The 18,917-nt window shown below is 34.5% G+C and overlaps 1 protein-coding gene across 5 annotated transcripts; it reads right to left on the bottom strand.

Annotated features, from left to right (window-relative positions):
- Positions 1 to 326: 326 nt before the first annotated feature.
- Positions 327 to 17,879, bottom strand: LOC111710886 (pecanex-like protein 4). 5 transcript variants are annotated; one of them, XM_023485066.1, is made up of 29 exons: positions 17,556 to 17,879; positions 16,757 to 16,804; positions 16,617 to 16,698; positions 16,332 to 16,340; positions 16,025 to 16,183; positions 15,754 to 15,823; positions 15,288 to 15,380; positions 14,835 to 14,895; positions 13,389 to 13,485; positions 12,934 to 12,973; positions 12,788 to 12,875; positions 12,253 to 12,314; positions 10,491 to 10,768; positions 9,871 to 10,029; positions 7,714 to 7,957; positions 7,271 to 7,491; positions 7,064 to 7,133; positions 6,558 to 6,733; positions 6,257 to 6,417; positions 5,051 to 5,447; positions 4,762 to 4,893; positions 4,144 to 4,318; positions 3,585 to 4,033; positions 3,370 to 3,466; positions 3,216 to 3,264; positions 2,982 to 3,050; positions 1,635 to 1,742; positions 1,005 to 1,059; positions 327 to 452 (listed from the first exon to the last, which is right to left on the bottom strand). In XM_023485066.1, exons 1-29 carry the CDS (start codon positions 17,679 to 17,681, stop codon positions 409 to 411), a joined length of 3,819 nt encoding a protein of 1,272 aa, XP_023340834.1. In that variant the 5' UTR covers positions 17,682 to 17,879; the 3' UTR covers positions 327 to 408. The 5 variants fall into 5 exon arrangements, with proteins under 5 accessions (XP_023340834.1, XP_023340833.1, XP_023340835.1 ...); XM_023485065.1 differs by lacking the exon at positions 16,332 to 16,340 and having other exon boundaries at positions 16,025 to 16,181; positions 16,606 to 16,698; XM_023485067.1 differs by lacking the exon at positions 16,332 to 16,340 and having other exon boundaries at positions 6,564 to 6,733; positions 16,025 to 16,181; positions 16,606 to 16,698.
- Positions 17,880 to 18,917: the final 1,038 nt, after the last annotated feature.

The following is an 18,917-nucleotide window of genomic DNA, read 5'->3' as shown; positions in this document are numbered from 1 at the left end:
GACCATTATTATATATTTTAAGAAAGTAGAAATTATTAAAAATTTTTAATATCTGAAAAATATCATATATGTACGTAAAGCTATATAGATTACATTTAAGCATTTAAGAAAAACTTATTTATCACTTAATAATCGTTAGTTGATAAAATTACTCAGTCCTACAATTATGAAATAAAATTGAGATAAATATTTAAAACTCTTCGTGTCAAAATCCTCATTTTATTTGTTTAGTTATTATTTATTTATATCAGTAAGTAATAATAATAGGTAAAAATATATATTTTTGTGAAAAACACTAATGTATGTATATAAAATAGTGTGTACAAACATACAAACATTCAATGCAAGAATATCAAAAATATTGCTAAATTCAAAATTATTATTAATTAATTATAGTTTGTCTTATCATCATCTAGAGAAGGTTGTAGTTCCAGAATTAAAGATTGAATATCCTAAAAAAAATAACAATGATAATCATGAACGCTGGCAATTTCCTTCATAGTTTATGAAGCAGAAATGCACAAGGCAAATGCAGTAAACTGGTCTCGTGATTTCCGTCTGTATCACGCGACCAGTATCTGCACTGCCATTTGCTGCAGCTCTGGTGACGTAATACGGATTATACGAAATATATGAAATAATAATATCAGTTATATCTATTAAAAATGCAAAATAAAAAAAATTATAATAGGAGCAACTTTGAGATTCTCAGGCTCCTGTGGGATATAATCCTTTTAAGATTTTTTGCGTATTTGCTGAATCTGATCTGTTTCTACCTACAACTTTTATACACAATTGTGTAAATTTGAATTTTCGTATAATTTTGACACAGTTTTATACCAATTTCTCGAGACTGGAACATCAGATAGATGTCTTATATGCATCGTTCAACGCCTGAGATTCTCAGTTATTATCCTATACCCCCTTTCATTTTTCCTGTACAGTCCCTTAAAGAAAAATCATTTAAAAAAACGTTGTAAATTGGAGACTTGAATTTGAATTACCTAAAGGAGGGTTGGCAGCTTGAACAGTCAAGTTTCTGAGTAATCTTTCGTCAGCCTAAAAAACGAAAATTATATTTTTTTTAATTATCTTTGCAACCCAATATCGTAGACCTTGGATATTTCAAACAATGAATTCGGTTAGAATAATTTAAGTTTGAATATCAAAGGTTTACAACTTCAGTTTCCAAAGATAAAGTGTTTAGAAAATTTGAGTTTGTGGCAAAAACTTCGTTCCTTTATGCTGTATCTATGTTCCATATTGATAAGAGATTTTATGTTTATTAAAACTTTCACATTTTTCCCCACATCATATGATTAAATCTGATGATTTATTTTACTCGATGGTTTTGTATAAAAACATTTCAAGTTGTTCTGATGAAAAGTTTTTGCCACAAACTCTGAATTTTTAATCACTATATCTTTTCAACCTGATGTCGTATAACTTTAATTTCAAATTATAAATTCTTTTAGATCAAAAAAATTAAGTTTGAAAATGTTTACACCAGAATGTTGCAAAGATAAATATGATTTTGTGACCAGAACTCAATTCCTTTACTCAAATAAAAACCAAATAAATGTATTAACAGTGTGCACTATCTGATGCTATGAACCCTGATAAACCTATTCTACCTGTATACTATATCTTTCTTCATCGTCATTGGTCAGATACAAGAGTTCGAGAGATAAAGAAGACCACAGGCCTCTCACAACCTCTCCTTTCAACCTTCCAACCTTCACCTATACATTAAAGAGTTCAAAATATAAAGAAGACCACAGGCCTCTCACAACCTCTCATTTCAACCTTCCAACCTTCACCTATACATTAAAGAGTTTAAGGTATAAAGAAGACAATAAACCTCTCACAACCTCTCCTTTCAACCTTCCAAACTTTACCTAAACATTTAAGAGTTCAAAATATAAAGAGGACCACAGGCCTCTCACAACCTCTCCTTTCATGCTTCCAACCTTCACCTATACATTAAAGTGTTCAAGGCATAAAAAAGACCAAAAACCTCTCACACCCTTTCTCTTCAACCATCCAACCTTCACTTTCCATACATTTTCAAGGTATAAAGAAGACAATAAACCTCTCACAACCTCTCCCTTCAACCTTCATCCATACATTAAGTGTACACTGCACAATTGCAGTTTTTAGTGCTTTATGTCCATTGGACTATTCAAAATCATAATTTGAGTTTTAACAGTCGTCTCCTGGGTTCCAATGTAAAAGATTTCAAGGGATAGGGAGAAACATAAACCTCTCAACCTCATCCAAACCTTTGCTGCAGGAAGCTTCAATAAATATAGAAAATAAGAGTTTTCTTGGATTTATCAGAGTCAAGGATTTTAAATTTGTATTCTACAAAGTTTGAAATTTAGCTTCTGGTCTTTCTGAAATATTGTTTACATGTTTTTACAGAGGGAGAATCGTTTTCTTTCAAATCTTTGCCTTTCGGGCTTAGACGGTTACTTTCCCCCTCTAATACCTCTTTGACGTATTTCTTTATTTCGTGGATTTGCAAATTATCCCAGGAAATAATTTTGAATCCTTAAATCAAAAACTGTACACTGTACACAAACGTTATTCCGAACAATAGTTTCTCTCTCAGGATGTGTCACAATGAACGAGACGACTTTACAGCTTTTTCCCAGCCTTATGTCTTTAAAATTTAGTTTTATGGTTCCCTACAGCTCGGAACTTAGTCTTATGGTTCCCTACAGCTCTTAACTTAGTTTTATGGTTTCCTGCAGCTCTTAACTTAGTTTTATGGTTTCCTGCAGCTCGCAACTTAGTTTNTATGGTTCCCTACAGCTCTTAACTTAGTTTTATCAATTTACCAGATTCTTGTTTGGGAACAAGATGAAAGCCAAATTCAAGGAGATTATGATAAAATAATTTTTTACTCTTCTGAAACTCTTATTTTCCTGATTTATATATTTTTTAAACCTCGGCATTGAAGTCTCTGTACCAGGTACCTGACAGGTTCTCAGGTTTAGAATATGAGACTTGAATACGGTTTGTCCAGTTTCTCTACCCTCATTTATCTAAACAATATTTGTTTAGTTTTTTTAAGATAAAGACGTATTGTTTTGGTTTATGTTTCCATTCCAAGTTTTTTCTCGTAAAACTTAGAATCATGTCTGTTTGACATTATGTAATATCTGTTTGTGTTCTTTCAGAATGAGTATAATCAAGATTATCGTATTTACCTGTAAACTGAACAAATTAGGAACTTCTGTGACAATACTCTCCTTCCATCTGAAATTTGTAAAAGATATGTTAACATATTTTTCAAATATTTTTAAAATAATGCCTTGAAAACCTTATTCTTAAAATATTTAAAAATTTATCGTAGTTTTGAACCTAGGATCAGTTTCCATGCCCAGGAACCAGTTTTTCTTAAGTTCGGAGAGATTTGTTATTATTTCATCTTGTTCCATGTCTCCCAGAAGAACTTTATCTAAATGAAAACCATCAGGATTTAAGTGATTTATAGTTCGCTTTCTAATTCAAATACTTATTTTTTCTCCTTTTAAGTCAATAATTAGTTATATAAAAAATACTGTTATTGAACATACCTAGAGCAAGTTTAACTGCTGCTCTATATGCCTGGTGTGTTATATCCCTCAGATCCGAGGATAGAGTTGAACTGGAGAAATCCTTGAAGTGTTTAAATACATGATTAGGTCCCTGGAGATAAGCGTTGGACGGACTACCTCCAACCCCGTAGATCTTATTGAAGATATACTGAGTAAGTATTTTATACTGTCGGAGTAGGATTGAATCCTCTGCAGCAGCTGAATCCTTAACCTGGATACAGTGTGTGTAGAACCTGGAGGGGAACCAGCCCTGATCTGGTTCAGAGTCCTTAATCCGGTCAAACCAGTGATCAGGGAGCTCAAATCTCAAGGACTCTGGTCTCAGGTTGGCCCTGAGTTTAGCCGGAGTAAGGATGGTTTTCTGTAAAGGTTTCCATCCAAGGGTGGAGGAGCTGGGACGTATTGGATCCAGGAGTCCGGGCAACAAACTTAAATTGGAAATTATCGAAATCATTTTTCATTTTTCTGTTATAAAAATATCATGCCTTTTTTCTGCTTAATGTTTTTGTTTTTTGTTGAAATAATAAATTCTTCTTACCTCTCCGTTTTGTCTGGTTGTATCAGCTGGTTTTCTAATTCTGGGACTCTGTGATTGATCCTAATCTCTTGAAAATCCTGAACCTCGTCCTGCTCCAGGTCCTTGAATATACTGGAGCTGGAGTCCTGATGCTGGAGATATCTACTAATACGGACGCTACCCAGACGTTGATTTCCTACAGATAAATAGTGAAAAAAAGAATGACAAAAAAAAAATCAAAAGTGGGATGAAGAAAATAAGAAAGGATGAGATAGATATAAAAAGATTCAAAAACAGATAAAATAAGTAAAAGATTATAGAACTGATGAAAAAGGAAGGAAAGGATGGATGAATAGTGAAGGCAAGGAAAGGAAAGGATGGATGAAAAGGGATGGAAAGGATTGAAGAATAGGGAGGAAAAGATAGGTTAAAAGGGAAGGACACGATGGATGAAAAGAGAACAAAAGGATGGATGAATATAGGAAGGAAAGGATAGGTAAAAGGGAAGGCAAGGATGGATGAAAAGGGAAGGAAAGGATGGTTGAAAAGGGAAGGAAAGGATGGTTGGATTGGGAAAACAAGAATAGTTGAATAGGGAAGGAAAAGATGAATAAAAAAGAATGCTTGAAGAGGCTGAACCTGCAGGGTTCCTGGTCGCCCATGGAAGGTTTTCATCTGAGTCCGGCCAGGAGTCTAGATTAACCTGTTCTATACTAGCGGATAGGTTTACTTGATCCACCAGGTTCAAACCTTCTCCACTCTCAGGTGCCTCTAAACCATTCGACAGTTTTGAATTTTGAATTTCAGGTATTTTTGAAAAAAGCTCAAATTTTCTAATTAACTTTTTTATCTTTATCTCACACAGTTCCCACACAGGATAATATAAAAATTATCCTTTACACCGAAAGCTTAGTTTAAGGTTTTTTACCTTCGTCAAAAGAAACAACAGCGGTGTCTCCTCTTCTTCCCTTCTCGTCTTCTTCTCTCTTCCCCTTCTTCTCTCCTCCGTCCTTATTCTCCTGGTACACATGTTCAACCACAAACCAGAGAAAACACTCCAGGAAGGACTCCGCCACAACCTGGAGAGTTTCCTTGGTGTTAATCACTCCTGTGAGAACATTCTTGGTATCGGAGTACATGTTGACCTCGAGGGTATTGAGGGGGGTGAGGGTGTGGAACATGAACCTGTTCATCAACGTCTTCTTCTCGAATGCTGAGTCGAAGATGTCATCTATCCTGGTAGCTTCTAAACTATGGCAGGAGGTTTCCTGTAGTTCCATGCCTCGAAGATTCAACGAGATAAATCTGTTTCCAACCTCTCCAACCTTATACAACAGCTATAATATCATTCAAACCTTTGTAGATTTATCCAGTTAAAGAGACTGCCCTTGTAATAGATTTATCCAGTTAAATGAACTGTCCTTGTAATAGATTTATCCAGTTAAAGGGACTGCCCTTGTATTAGATTTATCCAGTTAAAGGGACTGCCCTTGTAATTGATTTATCCAGCTAAAGGGACTACCCTTTTATTAGATTTATCCAGTTAAAGGGACTGTCCTTGTAATAGATTTTCCAGTTAAAGGGACTGTCCTTGTAATAGATTTATCCAGTTAAAGGGACTACCCTTGTAATAGATTTTTCCAGTTAAAGGACTGCCCTTGTATTAGATTTATCCAGTTAAAGGGAGTGTCCTTGTAATAGATTTATCCAGTTAAAGGGACTGCCCTTGTAATAGATTTATCCAGTTAAAGGGACTACCCTTGTATTAGATTTATCCAGCTAAAGGGGCTACCCTTGTAATAGATTTATCCAGTTAAAGGGACTGCCCTTGTAATAGATTTATCCAGTTAAAGGACTGCCCTTTTAATAGATTTATCCAGTTAAAGGGGCTGTCCTTGTAATAGATTTATCCAGTTAAAGGGACTGTCCTTGTAATAGATTTATCCAGTTAAAGGGACTACCCTTGTATTAGATTTATCCAGTTAAAGGGACTGTCCTTGTATTAGATTTATCCAGTTAAAGGGACTGTCCTTGTAATAGATTTATCCAGTTAAAGGGACTGTCCTTGTAATTGATTTATCCAGTTAAAGGGACTCCCCCCCCCATGCGAAAATAAACTAGTTTAAGAACCTACCAGAGCCCACATGATTCTATCCTCATGTCGGAGCAGCAGTATATCTTGAGGTTGGAGATTACCAAGGTTTCCGAACCTTGCAGCTTTCTCTAGAGAGCTCAGGGTAGACCTGGAGCACTGTTGGTAGTAGAGAGAGTCATCGGAGAAAACACTAGCCTCACCTTTACCAAATATTGGGTTTCTTAATCATAATCTAAACCTGTACCTGTACCTGTACCTGTACCTGTACCTGTACCTGTACCTGTACCTGTACCTGTACCTGTACCTGTACCTGTACCTGTACCTGTACCTGTACCTGTACCTGTACCTGCTGCAGCAGGCCAGAAGCTGGAAGGTCTAGGAAAAGTAAGAAAGTAGACAGGAAGTGAGAAGAGGGGGAGAAGAGGAGCTGAGAGAAGAGAGGAGATAAGGATAAGAACAAACACAAACGGAAAGAAGATCAGGTTTAACTGAAATAGGATTATAGCATACGGTCTCCTGAATCCAGAAACTAGTCAGAACATCAAAATATAAACAGAAACTTCTGACAAAAAGTTTGGGTAGGATAGATTTTCATATTTCGTACTAGCTAGGGAATCCAGCTTTGCCAGGAAACTAAAAATTTTCTACAAAAGTCAACCCACTCAATTTAAAATTTTTAAACCACGCAAAAAAAACATTCCTGTGGTGCTACCGAGCTACCCTATCAATGTTTGGGGCAGAAGGGTCAAGCAGTTCATGAGTTATGATCTGACATTGCAAAAAAAACCAAAGACATACAAATAAACAGATATCACTATTTTATATAAATAGATTCTGAAAAGTTTCCTTGAAGCTCTATCTTCCATAGATGTTGCTGTGAGAACCAGGAAGAAAAACAGTTTATCCACAATTTGTCCTGAGAAAAAAGGGTGTTTTAAAAATGACACGATAAATGATTGATTACAGGGTGATTTAAAAAATACTAAGATAGAGCAATAAAATTGAATTTTAAAAAACCCTGCAATGATAAAATATTTTTTTTAGTTTTCTAACCTAATCTATCTCTACACAAGCTGATGAGCATGAGAACCTGAAGGTTTGATAACTCCCAACCTACTCCTGGGTTGAAATTGCTCCGATCTAGTATGAAAGCTATGATCTGATAAGCACTGATCTCTAGCAGGACGGATACAGTGCTCTGCCAACTCCAACGGAGTACCCGGAGAACTGAGAGAACCTCAAGAAGGAAGGATATTCCAAACTCTCCACTCAGTCTAGACAGTATATCAGAATAAAATAATAAAAACTTTGCATTTAACAGAAATTCCTTATGAAGTTAAAATTAATGTGAACATCATAATAAGAAAGATCTTGAACAATTCAGATTAAAAAGGTATTTTCAGAAAACCGATTTAGAAATTACAGTTTGATACAAAATTAAATGAGAAAAAATTTGAAAAAACAGTACTTGAGAATTTAATTTCATTCTGATTTCCCTTGAAATAGTTTTGGTATCTCCTGAAGCTGTTAGAATAGCGAAAAGAATAGAAAGTAGAGCTCCCAGGGACGGATGGAGAAGCGAGAACAAGTAGTTTATCGGAGTAAACCCTGCCGGCCTCCTCAGGGTATATATCGGAGATCGAAGAGCTCCGCAAAATGAATAAACCTTGTTTAGCTCCAGGTATAGGAATAGTACAGCAGTATATCCTACCAGTATCCAACCAACCCAGTTCCCACCATCTTACAGAATTTTACAAAATTATTATTATTGTTATTAATAATAGTGTTATTATTATTTTTATTGTTGATATTATTTATTATTATCATTATTATATTATTATTATTTTATAGAGGCTATGAGGACGGACTCTTGTAAAACGCAGGGATAACTATTTCAGTATATGTTTACTCTATAAGAACTTAGATATCGTCCTCCACACTGCTAAGAGTCGAGAATTTAATTTAATCTCCTATTATCACTGGAGAGAGCTTAAACCTTACTGATCTTTCCTACGCGGTGGAGCAATGGTGGAGGAGGCAGTTACAGCTTTTCAAGATCGCCCTTAACGTCGAAGTGGAGCCCGAAGGAGCAGGCTGAGCTAGGTGTTGAGGTCGACCACATAGAGGAGGCAACCCAGGAGACTTATTGTCGGCAGTGAATGCTGGTTTAAGACATTGTATTGAAACAAAACTACTTCTACTCATGGAGGCGAAAATGGAACGAGATAAAACCTTGTAAGGGCCTTCATAGAGAGGAGCTAGAGGAGGAACATGTCCATCTTTATGTATTAAAACCATTAGACAGGAGTAGAGAGAGGTTGGAATTTGCTCTGGAAGATCTGTAGTTGACAGAGTATTATGACAAGCTGGAACAGGGCAGAAATCAGACATCCAGTTTCGGAGGTTTTCATAAAACTGGTTGGTTGTAGAAGGCATCTGAGGCAGAGGTGGCAGAGTCTTCCCTGGAAGAAGTATGTAATCCCAACAGAACCCAAGGTAAGTGTTCAAACCAGTTGGAGGAGGCCAGGCGAGCATGTAAGGAATTTTTCAATTTTCTGTGGAACCTCTCCACCATGCCATTGGACTGGGGGTGGAAAGCCATGGTGGTTTTGTGCTTGATACCAAGCAGGGAGCAGATGGGCGACCACAAGCAGGGCGAACTGGGTTCTTGGCAATCATAGGCAGGAAATGCCTATAGAAATTAACCATTCCTAGAAACCTCTGGAGACCACATATATCCTGGGGACTGGGCTGAAGGAATAGAGCATCACCATGACGGCAGAGAGGAACAATTCCTGAAGGAGACATATTGTGTCTGAGATAATCAATCTTCATCTGAGCAAAACTGTATTTCTCTAAGTTGAGAACCAGACCATTCGGCGAGAAGGAAAGGGAACTGAAAACGGAAGTTAGCAAACTGAAGCTGGAGAATTCTGAATCCCTAGACTTTTGTTGGACGTCCATCTGCCATCAGGAGACAGGGACCCATAGGAGCAGCTGATGAATGATGAAGAAAAACAGAACGGGAAGCTCCGGTGTCCACTAAGAATTCACTGTTTGACAGAGTATCCTGGAGGTAGATAAGGACCCCGCCGACATACAGGAAGGCTATTTGTAAGCCTGGATTGGATACCTCCAGGTACCTATAGCTGCAACCATAGACTCTCCTGAGTCTCCTTGCTTGTCAACCTTTCCTCTCTTTATCATCAATCATTTGGATCAATCCATTTCAAGCTTCTTTCTTGTTGAGTAGAAAGCACGCACCCTTTCGCTGCCACCCCTCTGTCCTTTTACATCCGTCAGAAATCAAAGCAAGAGTAAATCGATAAAATTGGCAATTAATCAAAAGCAATTAAGTTGCATAAATGATATTTCGAATTTTGGTGAGAATTTCTTTATTATCTTCTTTTCAATGAAATGAGCAATTTATTTTTATTCGATACTAGTTGAAGTGCCCGGCGTCGCACGTCGAATTTTTTTTAGAATTTTACAAACGATTTTTGGGAAAAAGTCGTTTTTTTTAGCCTATGTTACTCCCCGGGCACTCATGGATTCCCTCAAAAAAATTTTGCCTATTCGGTCCGGCCGTTTGGCCGGCTAAAGCTAACATACAAACAATTATATATACTATATAGATTATTTTGTAAAATTCCCTTGTTTTTGTTGTAAAGTAAGATTGTTCTCGACTAAGGTTATTAGAAGGGTGAGTAGGATTATGTTGCTTAGATGAGAAAGAATGGATTGAATAAAATGAATCCATCTTGGAGAACCTAGGAATCTTAAACCAACTCCAGGTTTTTCATATTTCATATCTAAAAACTTTATCAGGTTACACATAAAAAATTGTATAAAATGTTGCATAGGTCATTGATAAATGAAAGAAAGGAAATTAACTTTTCAAGTTTTCGATGCAAAACACCTACACCAACAATCAATAATTTTGTTCAAGAACTTTTTTCAGTTTCAACATGGTTCCTCTCTTCATACTTCAGAATGTTGATATTAAGGACTTTGTCACAAACTCTGATTTTCTAATCTCTATAATCTTGGAATCTAATGTAGTAGGCCTTAATATTTCAAACTATGCATATGGGCAAATCAATGGTTTAAACCACCAGCTTGCATATATAAAATTTGAGATTCTGTGACAAAGACTCAATTCTTTGTTTTAAAATAAATATTTCTAATGAAATACTAGTTGTTTAATTCCGTTATATGAGAATTAATCTGATTGTATTTGTGTAAACTTTTGAAAAATATTTGTTTGACATACCTGGATATACAATAGATTGACCTGCTACAGGGGATCCAGCTGTAATTTGGCCAGCTTCAGTAGTTTGACCTGCTCCTGTTGGTTGACCAGCTTCAGTAGCTTGACCTGCTCCTGTTGGTTGACCAGCTTCAGTAGTTTGACCTGCTCCTGTTGGTTGACCAGCTTCTGTAGGTTGACCAGCTACTATAGTTTGACTTGCTCCGACCTTGGTTCCCTTCTGGTGGATTTCTTTGAAAAAAGAAAATATTCCAAGAAGATGTGAGCTCAGGATGTATCCACTATAACAATAAAATATAAGAGACAGTAAGTGTTATTTAAAAAGACCCTAGGCTCTCCATTATAGAGTGACAAGTCTGATTCACAACCATATTCATTAAAGGGACAGACCGGCTATGTAAGGTAGTTAAGCTGAGTATGCAGTGTTGTGGATAAATTCTTTAGGATTCATTAGAGAAATAATAAACGTTTCCACGATGTATAATTACTGAGTTTGAGGGCATAGTCGATGTTCAAAATCATGAATTTGGGTGGGTTCGTTTTCAGGATCGTTTTTTTTTAATTATTAAATAACGAAGACGAAAAATAAAGTAAACATTCTACAGTAAACTAATTAGATGTTTAGGAACATATTTCTCAAAAGAAATTTGTTAATAAATCGAAAAAAGAATTAATTATTTCCTTTTTAACATTATATTGAATTTCTTATTTTCAATGAATTTGTTCGCAGATTTCTTCAAATTCTTCAAATGTCGTCTTTTTCATAAAATTTTAGAAAATCTGAAGTAAATCTTTGTGATTAAGGAGAGATTATAGAAACTAATAATTGAATATGATTACTTATTTTCTCAACCTGTTCCTAAACAACTAATTAGTTTACTGTAGAATTTTGTTTACATTTTTTGTCTTCGTTATTAAATAATTTTAAAAAAAACGTATTCACCCAAAAGTACGATACGTCGACTTTGCGCTCAAACTCAGGATTTACAGATCTTTAAAAAGTTTAATATATCTCAATTCTACAGAATTTGTCCGCAACACTGCATACTCAGTTTAACAACCTTACATAGCCGGTCTGTCCCTTTAAACCTTTGTCTGTTCAAAAATAAATGAGATATCCTTATTCTGAAAAATGATTATTCTTGATTTTTAGTTTCTCTGTGAAAGTGATTTGCGGACTTATAAATGAGGCATGTCACTCTATTAATCGAGTGTCACTTAAAATTAGGTAGAATAATTAATAATTAACATTTTTTGAGTTTTTAATGTTTAAATTTTAAAGTTGAAGTTTTTTTTAAAAGAGGGTATTTACAAGGATTAAATTTTTTGTTAAATCTCATTTTTATATATTGCTGGGCGCTGGCATATTGCTTTCCTACTAATTGATTAAGAATTTCATCCTATAAGAATGGATTTAAGAATATTTAAAGGAATTGAGCCTTTGTCACAAACTATGATTTTCAAATCTCTATATCTTTGTAACCCAATGCCATAGACCTTGATATTTCAAACTATGAATTCTGATAGATCAAATAATCTAAGTTTGAAATATCAAAGGTGTACATGCACCATGAGGTGGAAAAAATATAGATATTAGAAAATCAGAGTTTGTTACAAAGACTCAATTCCTTTGAACACTAAAGTAATTAAATAAAGTCAGGTATAGAGGATAAAGAGGACTCTGCTAAAAAAAGAAAGAAAGAAAGATATAAAATGTAGGAAGAAAAATATTTCCGAAAAATAAAAAATTTCAAGATATATTAACCTGTAAGCTGATATAAGAATAACAGTATGAAGATCTTTGGAAATTAAACAAACTGCGGTAACCTGAACAAAAATATAAACTTGGATTTACATATTGTAATAATTTTAGCTTTAAACGTGTTTACCTTCAACAATTCTTCTTTGTACATGTAAAAAAGTTGAAAATTAAGAATTTGTAGATTTTTCTTTTAATAAGATTTTAAAAATCTTAACCGGCCATGAACTACCTCAATTAGGGCCCGATAGGTTCAGGAGTTCTGATGTTTATTGGATAAAAGTAAACCAGCAAGCAGATAATACAAAGAAATTCAATCTTTGCCACAAACTCAAATTTTCTATTCCATATTTCTTTACAACCAGAGGATGCAAACCTTTGTTATTTCAAAGTTAGATGATTTGCTCCAACATAATTCTTAGTTTGAAATAGCATAGGTCTACTATACATTGGGTTGAAAAGATAAATGGGCTTAAAAAAAAAGTTTGTGGCAAAGACTCAATTCATTTTTATAAAGAATTTAATAATGTTGCATCTAAACCTGGAGGGTTGAGAGGAGAAAAGATAAGATTAGTTTCCTAACAGAACTGGTCTTACTTCCCCCGAACACGAATACTAAGGTCTGCTCACTAAATATTGACTTTATTAAATATTACTGAAAAATAAATTTTCTAAATATTAATTTACCTGATCCAGAGTAGCAAAGGTTCAATTCCGGGAAGAATTCCTGAAAAATATTATAATCTAAAACTAGCAGAAGTGCCCGGCGTTGCCCGTGGAAAAATTAAATTTGTTTAGCTTTTATTACTCTCCGGGCACCCATGGGTTCCCTCAAAAAATTTTAGCCCATTCGGTCCAGCCGTTTGTGCAGCTTATAACATATAAATATATATGAGCGAAGAGCTTTATTATTTAGATATTTCTTTACATTGTCCTTGTCCTTGTCCTTGTCCTTGTCCTTGTCCTTTTCCTTGTCCTTGTACTTGTACTTGTACTTGTCCTTGTCCATGTCCTTGTCCTTGTCCTTGTCCTTGTCCTTGTCCTTGTCCTTGTCCTTGTCCATGTCCTTGTCCATGTCCTTGTCCTTGTCCTTGTCCTTGTCCTTATCCTTGTCCTTGTCCTTGTCCTTGTCCTTCCCCTACCTAGAATCCAAAGTAAGGTTAGAGCTGAGTGAACGGAATAACAAACCAGTACAAATACCGGGAGATTACCCAGATACAGACCAATATAGATGCAAACCTTCAAAAGAAAAATTGTTTTAAATTATAAATTTTTATGAAATGGTTTTCTAATCAATTTGTAGGAATTGTGAACGTAATTTCAAGTGATCCTCCAATTATAAAGAGGCATGTCCAATTCATAAGTGTACTCCCTTTAATTGTGATTTCTGTTCAAAAGTGGATTGCGGATTTCTGCTTAACAGACAATGATGGACATTGATATTCTTTGTTCTCAAATCTTTAAATAGAAGTTCACTTAAAATTACGTTTACAGTCACTTTAAATGATAATAATAAGAATATACAATACTGTATTTCTCTACAGGTTCGGATACTTTTATAAAGTTTATTCAAACTAGCCTTAGAGGGCGCTTCGCATCCATCTTCTAAATTAATTGTGAAAATGTTCTCTTTGTGTACATCGTAAAACAAAACATAAATAATTCGCGGATTTTCACAAAAAATTTCGTGGATTTTCAAAATTTTAAAAAATTTAATGAAGATCGAATTTTGATGGAGACAAATATTTGAAATTTTGATCATTCATAAACCTTCCCTGTGGTGACGTAATGTCCCACAAAAAATTTGGGCCCGATCGGTTCAGCCGTTTTGACGTTTATTGGATACAAACAAACAAACAGACAAACAGACAGACAAGCCAAATTTATATATAGATACCCTGAGTGGATTCGGATACTTTATAAAGTGTATTCAAATATCGAGAAGCGCCACTCAGATGGCCACTATAGTTTTAGTAGAAGTAAATATTTCCTTTACTATAAATAGCGTCGATTGCAGGATTATTGGATAATGAGATAGATAGAAAGATAAATGTTACCACCATACTATTTCTATTGGTTCAGAATAGACAACAAACACATGACTGAAGCTTAACCCTGATTGGATCAGGTGCTAATGGACTCGGCATACTAGAGTGACCTGCTCAGGGTATTTGATTTTGAATAAACTTTATAGAAGTATCCGAACCTGCTCAGGGTATTTGAATAAACTTAATAAAAGTATCCAAACCTGCTCGGGGTATTTGAATAAACTCAATAAAAGTATCCTAACCTACTCAGGGTATTTGAATAAACTTAATAAAAGTATCCGAACCTACTCAGGGTATTTGAATAAACTTAATTAAAGTATCCGAACCTACTCAGGGTATTTGAATAAACTTAATAAAAGTATCCGAACCTGCTCAGGGTATTTGAATAAACTTAATAAAAGTATCCGAACCTACTCAGGGTATTTGAATAAACTTGATATAATTGTATCCGAACCTGCTCAGGGTATTTGAATAAACTTGATATAATTGTATCCGAACCTGCTCAGAGTATTTGAATAAACTTAATGAAAGTATCCGAACCTGTAGAAGAACCAGGTGCAGTGGTCTAGAGTATACATTGAGATCGTAGGTGTCAACATGTCTAAACAATGGATACATTCATATAGTTTCCAAATCTTGTGTAAAATAAAAAAGCAGCCCTAAAATATCCTTACTATAAATGGACCCTGAAATATCCTAGTTGTACATGGACCCTGAAATATCCTAACTGGACCCTTAAATATCCTAGTTATAAATGAACCCTGAAATATCCTAACTGAGGCCGAATTTAGAGAATTTAAGTCGCGGCTTAAATCCGCCAAAACCCGGTTTAAATTGAGCGCCGGCTTGAATCTTGAAACATTTGATATATTTTTAACTGAAACCAACCATAAATAAGACGCGGCTCAAATTCTTTAAATTCGGCCTCTGGACCCTTAAATATCCTAGTTGTAAATGGACCCTGAAATATCCTGTTTGCAAATGGATGTATTCCTAAAAGTAGCAGTTTCCGGAGTAGGTGTAATCAGCAGAGGTTGAACTCCTATATTAAAGGAAATCCAACAAAGAGCATAGACAACACTTCCACTACAAATAGTTTTGTTAGAATCAAAAATTATATTTTAATATTTTTTTGTACCAGATTTAAAGCTTCTAATAAAAAAAAACATTTTTATATTTAGAAAATTATGATAAAATTATATAATTAAGGCATGCAGTTAAATTTTTTCTCTCTCTCCAGCAATTATAAAAAAAATAAGGAATAATAGAGGGGATTTAAAAATAAACATTTATCTTAAACTTTTTTCTGAACATGTATTTAAACTAAATAAAGCCCAATTTTTGTTACCAAGGTCTTAACATTTTTGCAACACACTTCTTGCTCTCAGAAATCAATGTCGAATTTTCAGAATTGAATTTGAAAGATTATGTATGTTACTCCTTTTTTTCTTTTGTTTACTTGATGTATCCTATATCCTGCGCTATGATGAATAAATTCAGAACTGTGCAGCTCAAGATTGTGACTCCCCCTAAAAAAAAAAAAAATTGTAAAAGATTCAGAATTTTTGAAATATTATGATATTTATAAAACACCAGTTGAACTTTGAAGTACCCGGCGTTGCCCGTGGAATTTAAAAACAGATAAAAAAGGATATATATATATATATATGAGCGAAGAGCTTTATTATATAGATGAATAATTCATCTTGGATAATGAATGAAAACTAAACCTGCTACAATTGGATGAATCAAATAGTTTATTTTGAAAATTTTCCCAGGGATGAGACGAGTCATCCATGATCTGCCTCCGCCACTCTCATCCTCCTCATCCAACATACCACCAACCCCTCCGCCATTCTCATCCGCCGCAGTGGAAACAATCCGCCCCTAAATATACTGATATTTTTATGGATAGAAAAAAATAATACCAATATACTAAATTTTAGATAAACACCTACCTTAAAAAGAATTACAGTTCACTGTACATGAAAACCTACCTTGATTAGAACATAAGTACACTGTATATGAAACCTAGCTTGATTAGAACTACAGTTCACTGTACATGAAAACCTACCTTGATTAGAACTACAGTGAACTGTGCATGAAAACCTACCTTGATTAGAACTTAAGTACACTGTAAATAAAAACCTACCTTGATTAGAACTTAAGTACACTGTATATGAAACCTACCTTGATTAGAACTACAGTACACTGTACATGAAACCTACCTTGATTAGAACTACAGTCTACAGTACGCTGTATATGAAACCTACCTTGATTAGAACTACAGTACGCTGTATATGAAACCTACCTTGATTAGAACTACAGTACACTGTACAACATGAAGAAGTAGGCCGAGTGTGAAAACACAAACACCTCCGATGTAAGGCCCATACTCTTCATTCTAAAATAATCATATTTAAAAAAAAATAATTTGGAAAATTTTAAAACTTGAAATCAACCTGAGCTGATAGCAGAGCAACTGTGCCAGGCAAACACCACAGAAATATCTAAAAATATCGAGATAAATATTTTTATATCAACAAAATGTCTGCTCAGTTTACTAGCAGAAACGTTTGTCTTTATATCTAATTTGTTTCCTTAAAAATGTCAATGATAACAATCCTAGTTCATTCACTCATTTCAGGCTCTGTAGGCGTATTTTCAAGTGACATTATATCAGGGAGTAAGGAATAGAAGGGAGATACAACTGACGCGGCCCGCCCTACCATATGATTATACATGCTTTGCAGACGGTACTAAATTGGTATAAGAAATATTCAGAATAGGTTATTGTATACGCGGTAATTGTACATCAGACAAATACTTCTTATACAAATGGAGTACTCGTCTGCAAAGCATGTATAATCATATGGTAGGGCGAACCGCGTCAGTTATATCTCCCTTCTATTCCTTAGTCCCTGCATTTCATTTATAAAATGCCATCTCCAATTCACAATAGTACCCTTAAAAGCATTGTTCTATCGAGTATAAAGTAGATACCCATGTTTGTAATTCTAAAAATTAATTATTCTGATTTCTAAAATTAATTGCGGAATTCTGCAACAGGAAAGCAATCTAAGAATTATCAGATTTAAACATTTTACAAACCATTATTGATAGAATAAAGGTTTGAAGGTTACCGTTTTGAAGAACAGTACCTATTAAACCTCGGAAAAAAGAATATTCTCAAAATAAATCTTAATTTAAATAATAATTACTTTTTAGTTTTTTTATTAATTTCCAAAATCTTGATAATACCTGAATTATTGGAATAAAGAATGGTTGGTTTCCAGGATGAGGTTTAAATCCGGTCAAAGTATGAAAAACTCGTCTTCCTACAAACCCTCTTTTATAACTGCTTAGCAGGGGCACATCCGCCGCCATTAGTTAGCGGACTAATCCACCAAATTTCAAGTGGATTATTTAGTGGACTAATCCACTAGTTTTCTAGTGGAAGTTTCTGTTACTATCCTTTAGACATACAGGATGCATTCTGTATTCTGTATTCTGTATCCACTGTGATACAGACCGGATATTTGATAGCATTTCCGTTAGTGCATTTTATCTGGAACTTTTTAAAATGTAAAAACAATGAAAACGATAATCGAATTATATTCCGCCAATACTAGCTTGAGAGTCTAGATTTACCTGGAAACTAAAGAACATCCCCGTGGTTCTATCGAGTTTCCCAATCGAAATGTGCAGCAAATGCTTATGGGTTTCATGATTTATGATCAGATATACAAATAAACAGACTAGCAAACAGAGATTACTACTTCTATATATAAATTTGGCTTGTCTGTCTGTTTGTCTGTCTGTTTGTTTGTTTGTATCCAATAAACGTCAAAACGGCTGAACCGATCGGGCCCAAATATTTTGTAGGACATCACGTGACCACAGGGAAGGTTTATGAATGATAAAAATAAAATAAAAATGTGTTTTAAAGGTTTTTAATTTTGTAAAAAAAAACTTAAATTCTTGAAAATCCGCGAATTTTTTTTTTAAATCCGCAAAAAAATTTTCTTCTTTTTTTAAGATGTAAACAAAAAGAACATGTTCACAATTTAAATAGAAGATGGGCGCGAAGCGCCCTAAAAGCCTAGTTATATATATTTATGCATTAAATATTTCTATTTTGTGTCAACTTTAAGTTTACTTGAAGTTAAGATTTATCCATTTCATCCACCCTAAATTCTTTTTAGATTCTGAAGTAGTTTTTACAAATGCTGATATTTGAAATTTAAAAGAATAGAAAAACACCAACTGATTATAAATTTTGGTTGTAAAATTTATTTGACTAAATGTTCTTATGAGATCAATGAATGATCATTGAGATCCAATCCGATTATTCAGCTCACTTTTAAAAACACTGAGAAAAGCTCTAATGTTGCTTTTTAAATCCAATTATTCCATAGAAATATATTCAACACGGTTGTGCTGCTGCTGAACATTTTACCTTGAGTAGTTTCATCAAGGTTAAATTGAATAAAAATAAAACTCCAGATCTATGTCTACACTGTTTTCTATACAAATATATACAGACAGGTATAACCTCTTACCAACCTCTGGTATTCCCCTCCACCAGCCTTTTCCATGCCTCTGTCACCCCCNAGGAGTAGG

This window comes from Eurytemora carolleeae, unplaced genomic scaffold (genome assembly GCF_000591075.1).
Source record: "Eurytemora carolleeae unplaced genomic scaffold, Eaff_2.0 scaffold678, whole genome shotgun sequence".
NCBI lineage: Eukaryota > Metazoa > Arthropoda > Copepoda > Calanoida > Temoridae > Eurytemora > Eurytemora carolleeae.
This window is presented reverse-complemented; position numbering and strand designations above follow the sequence as displayed.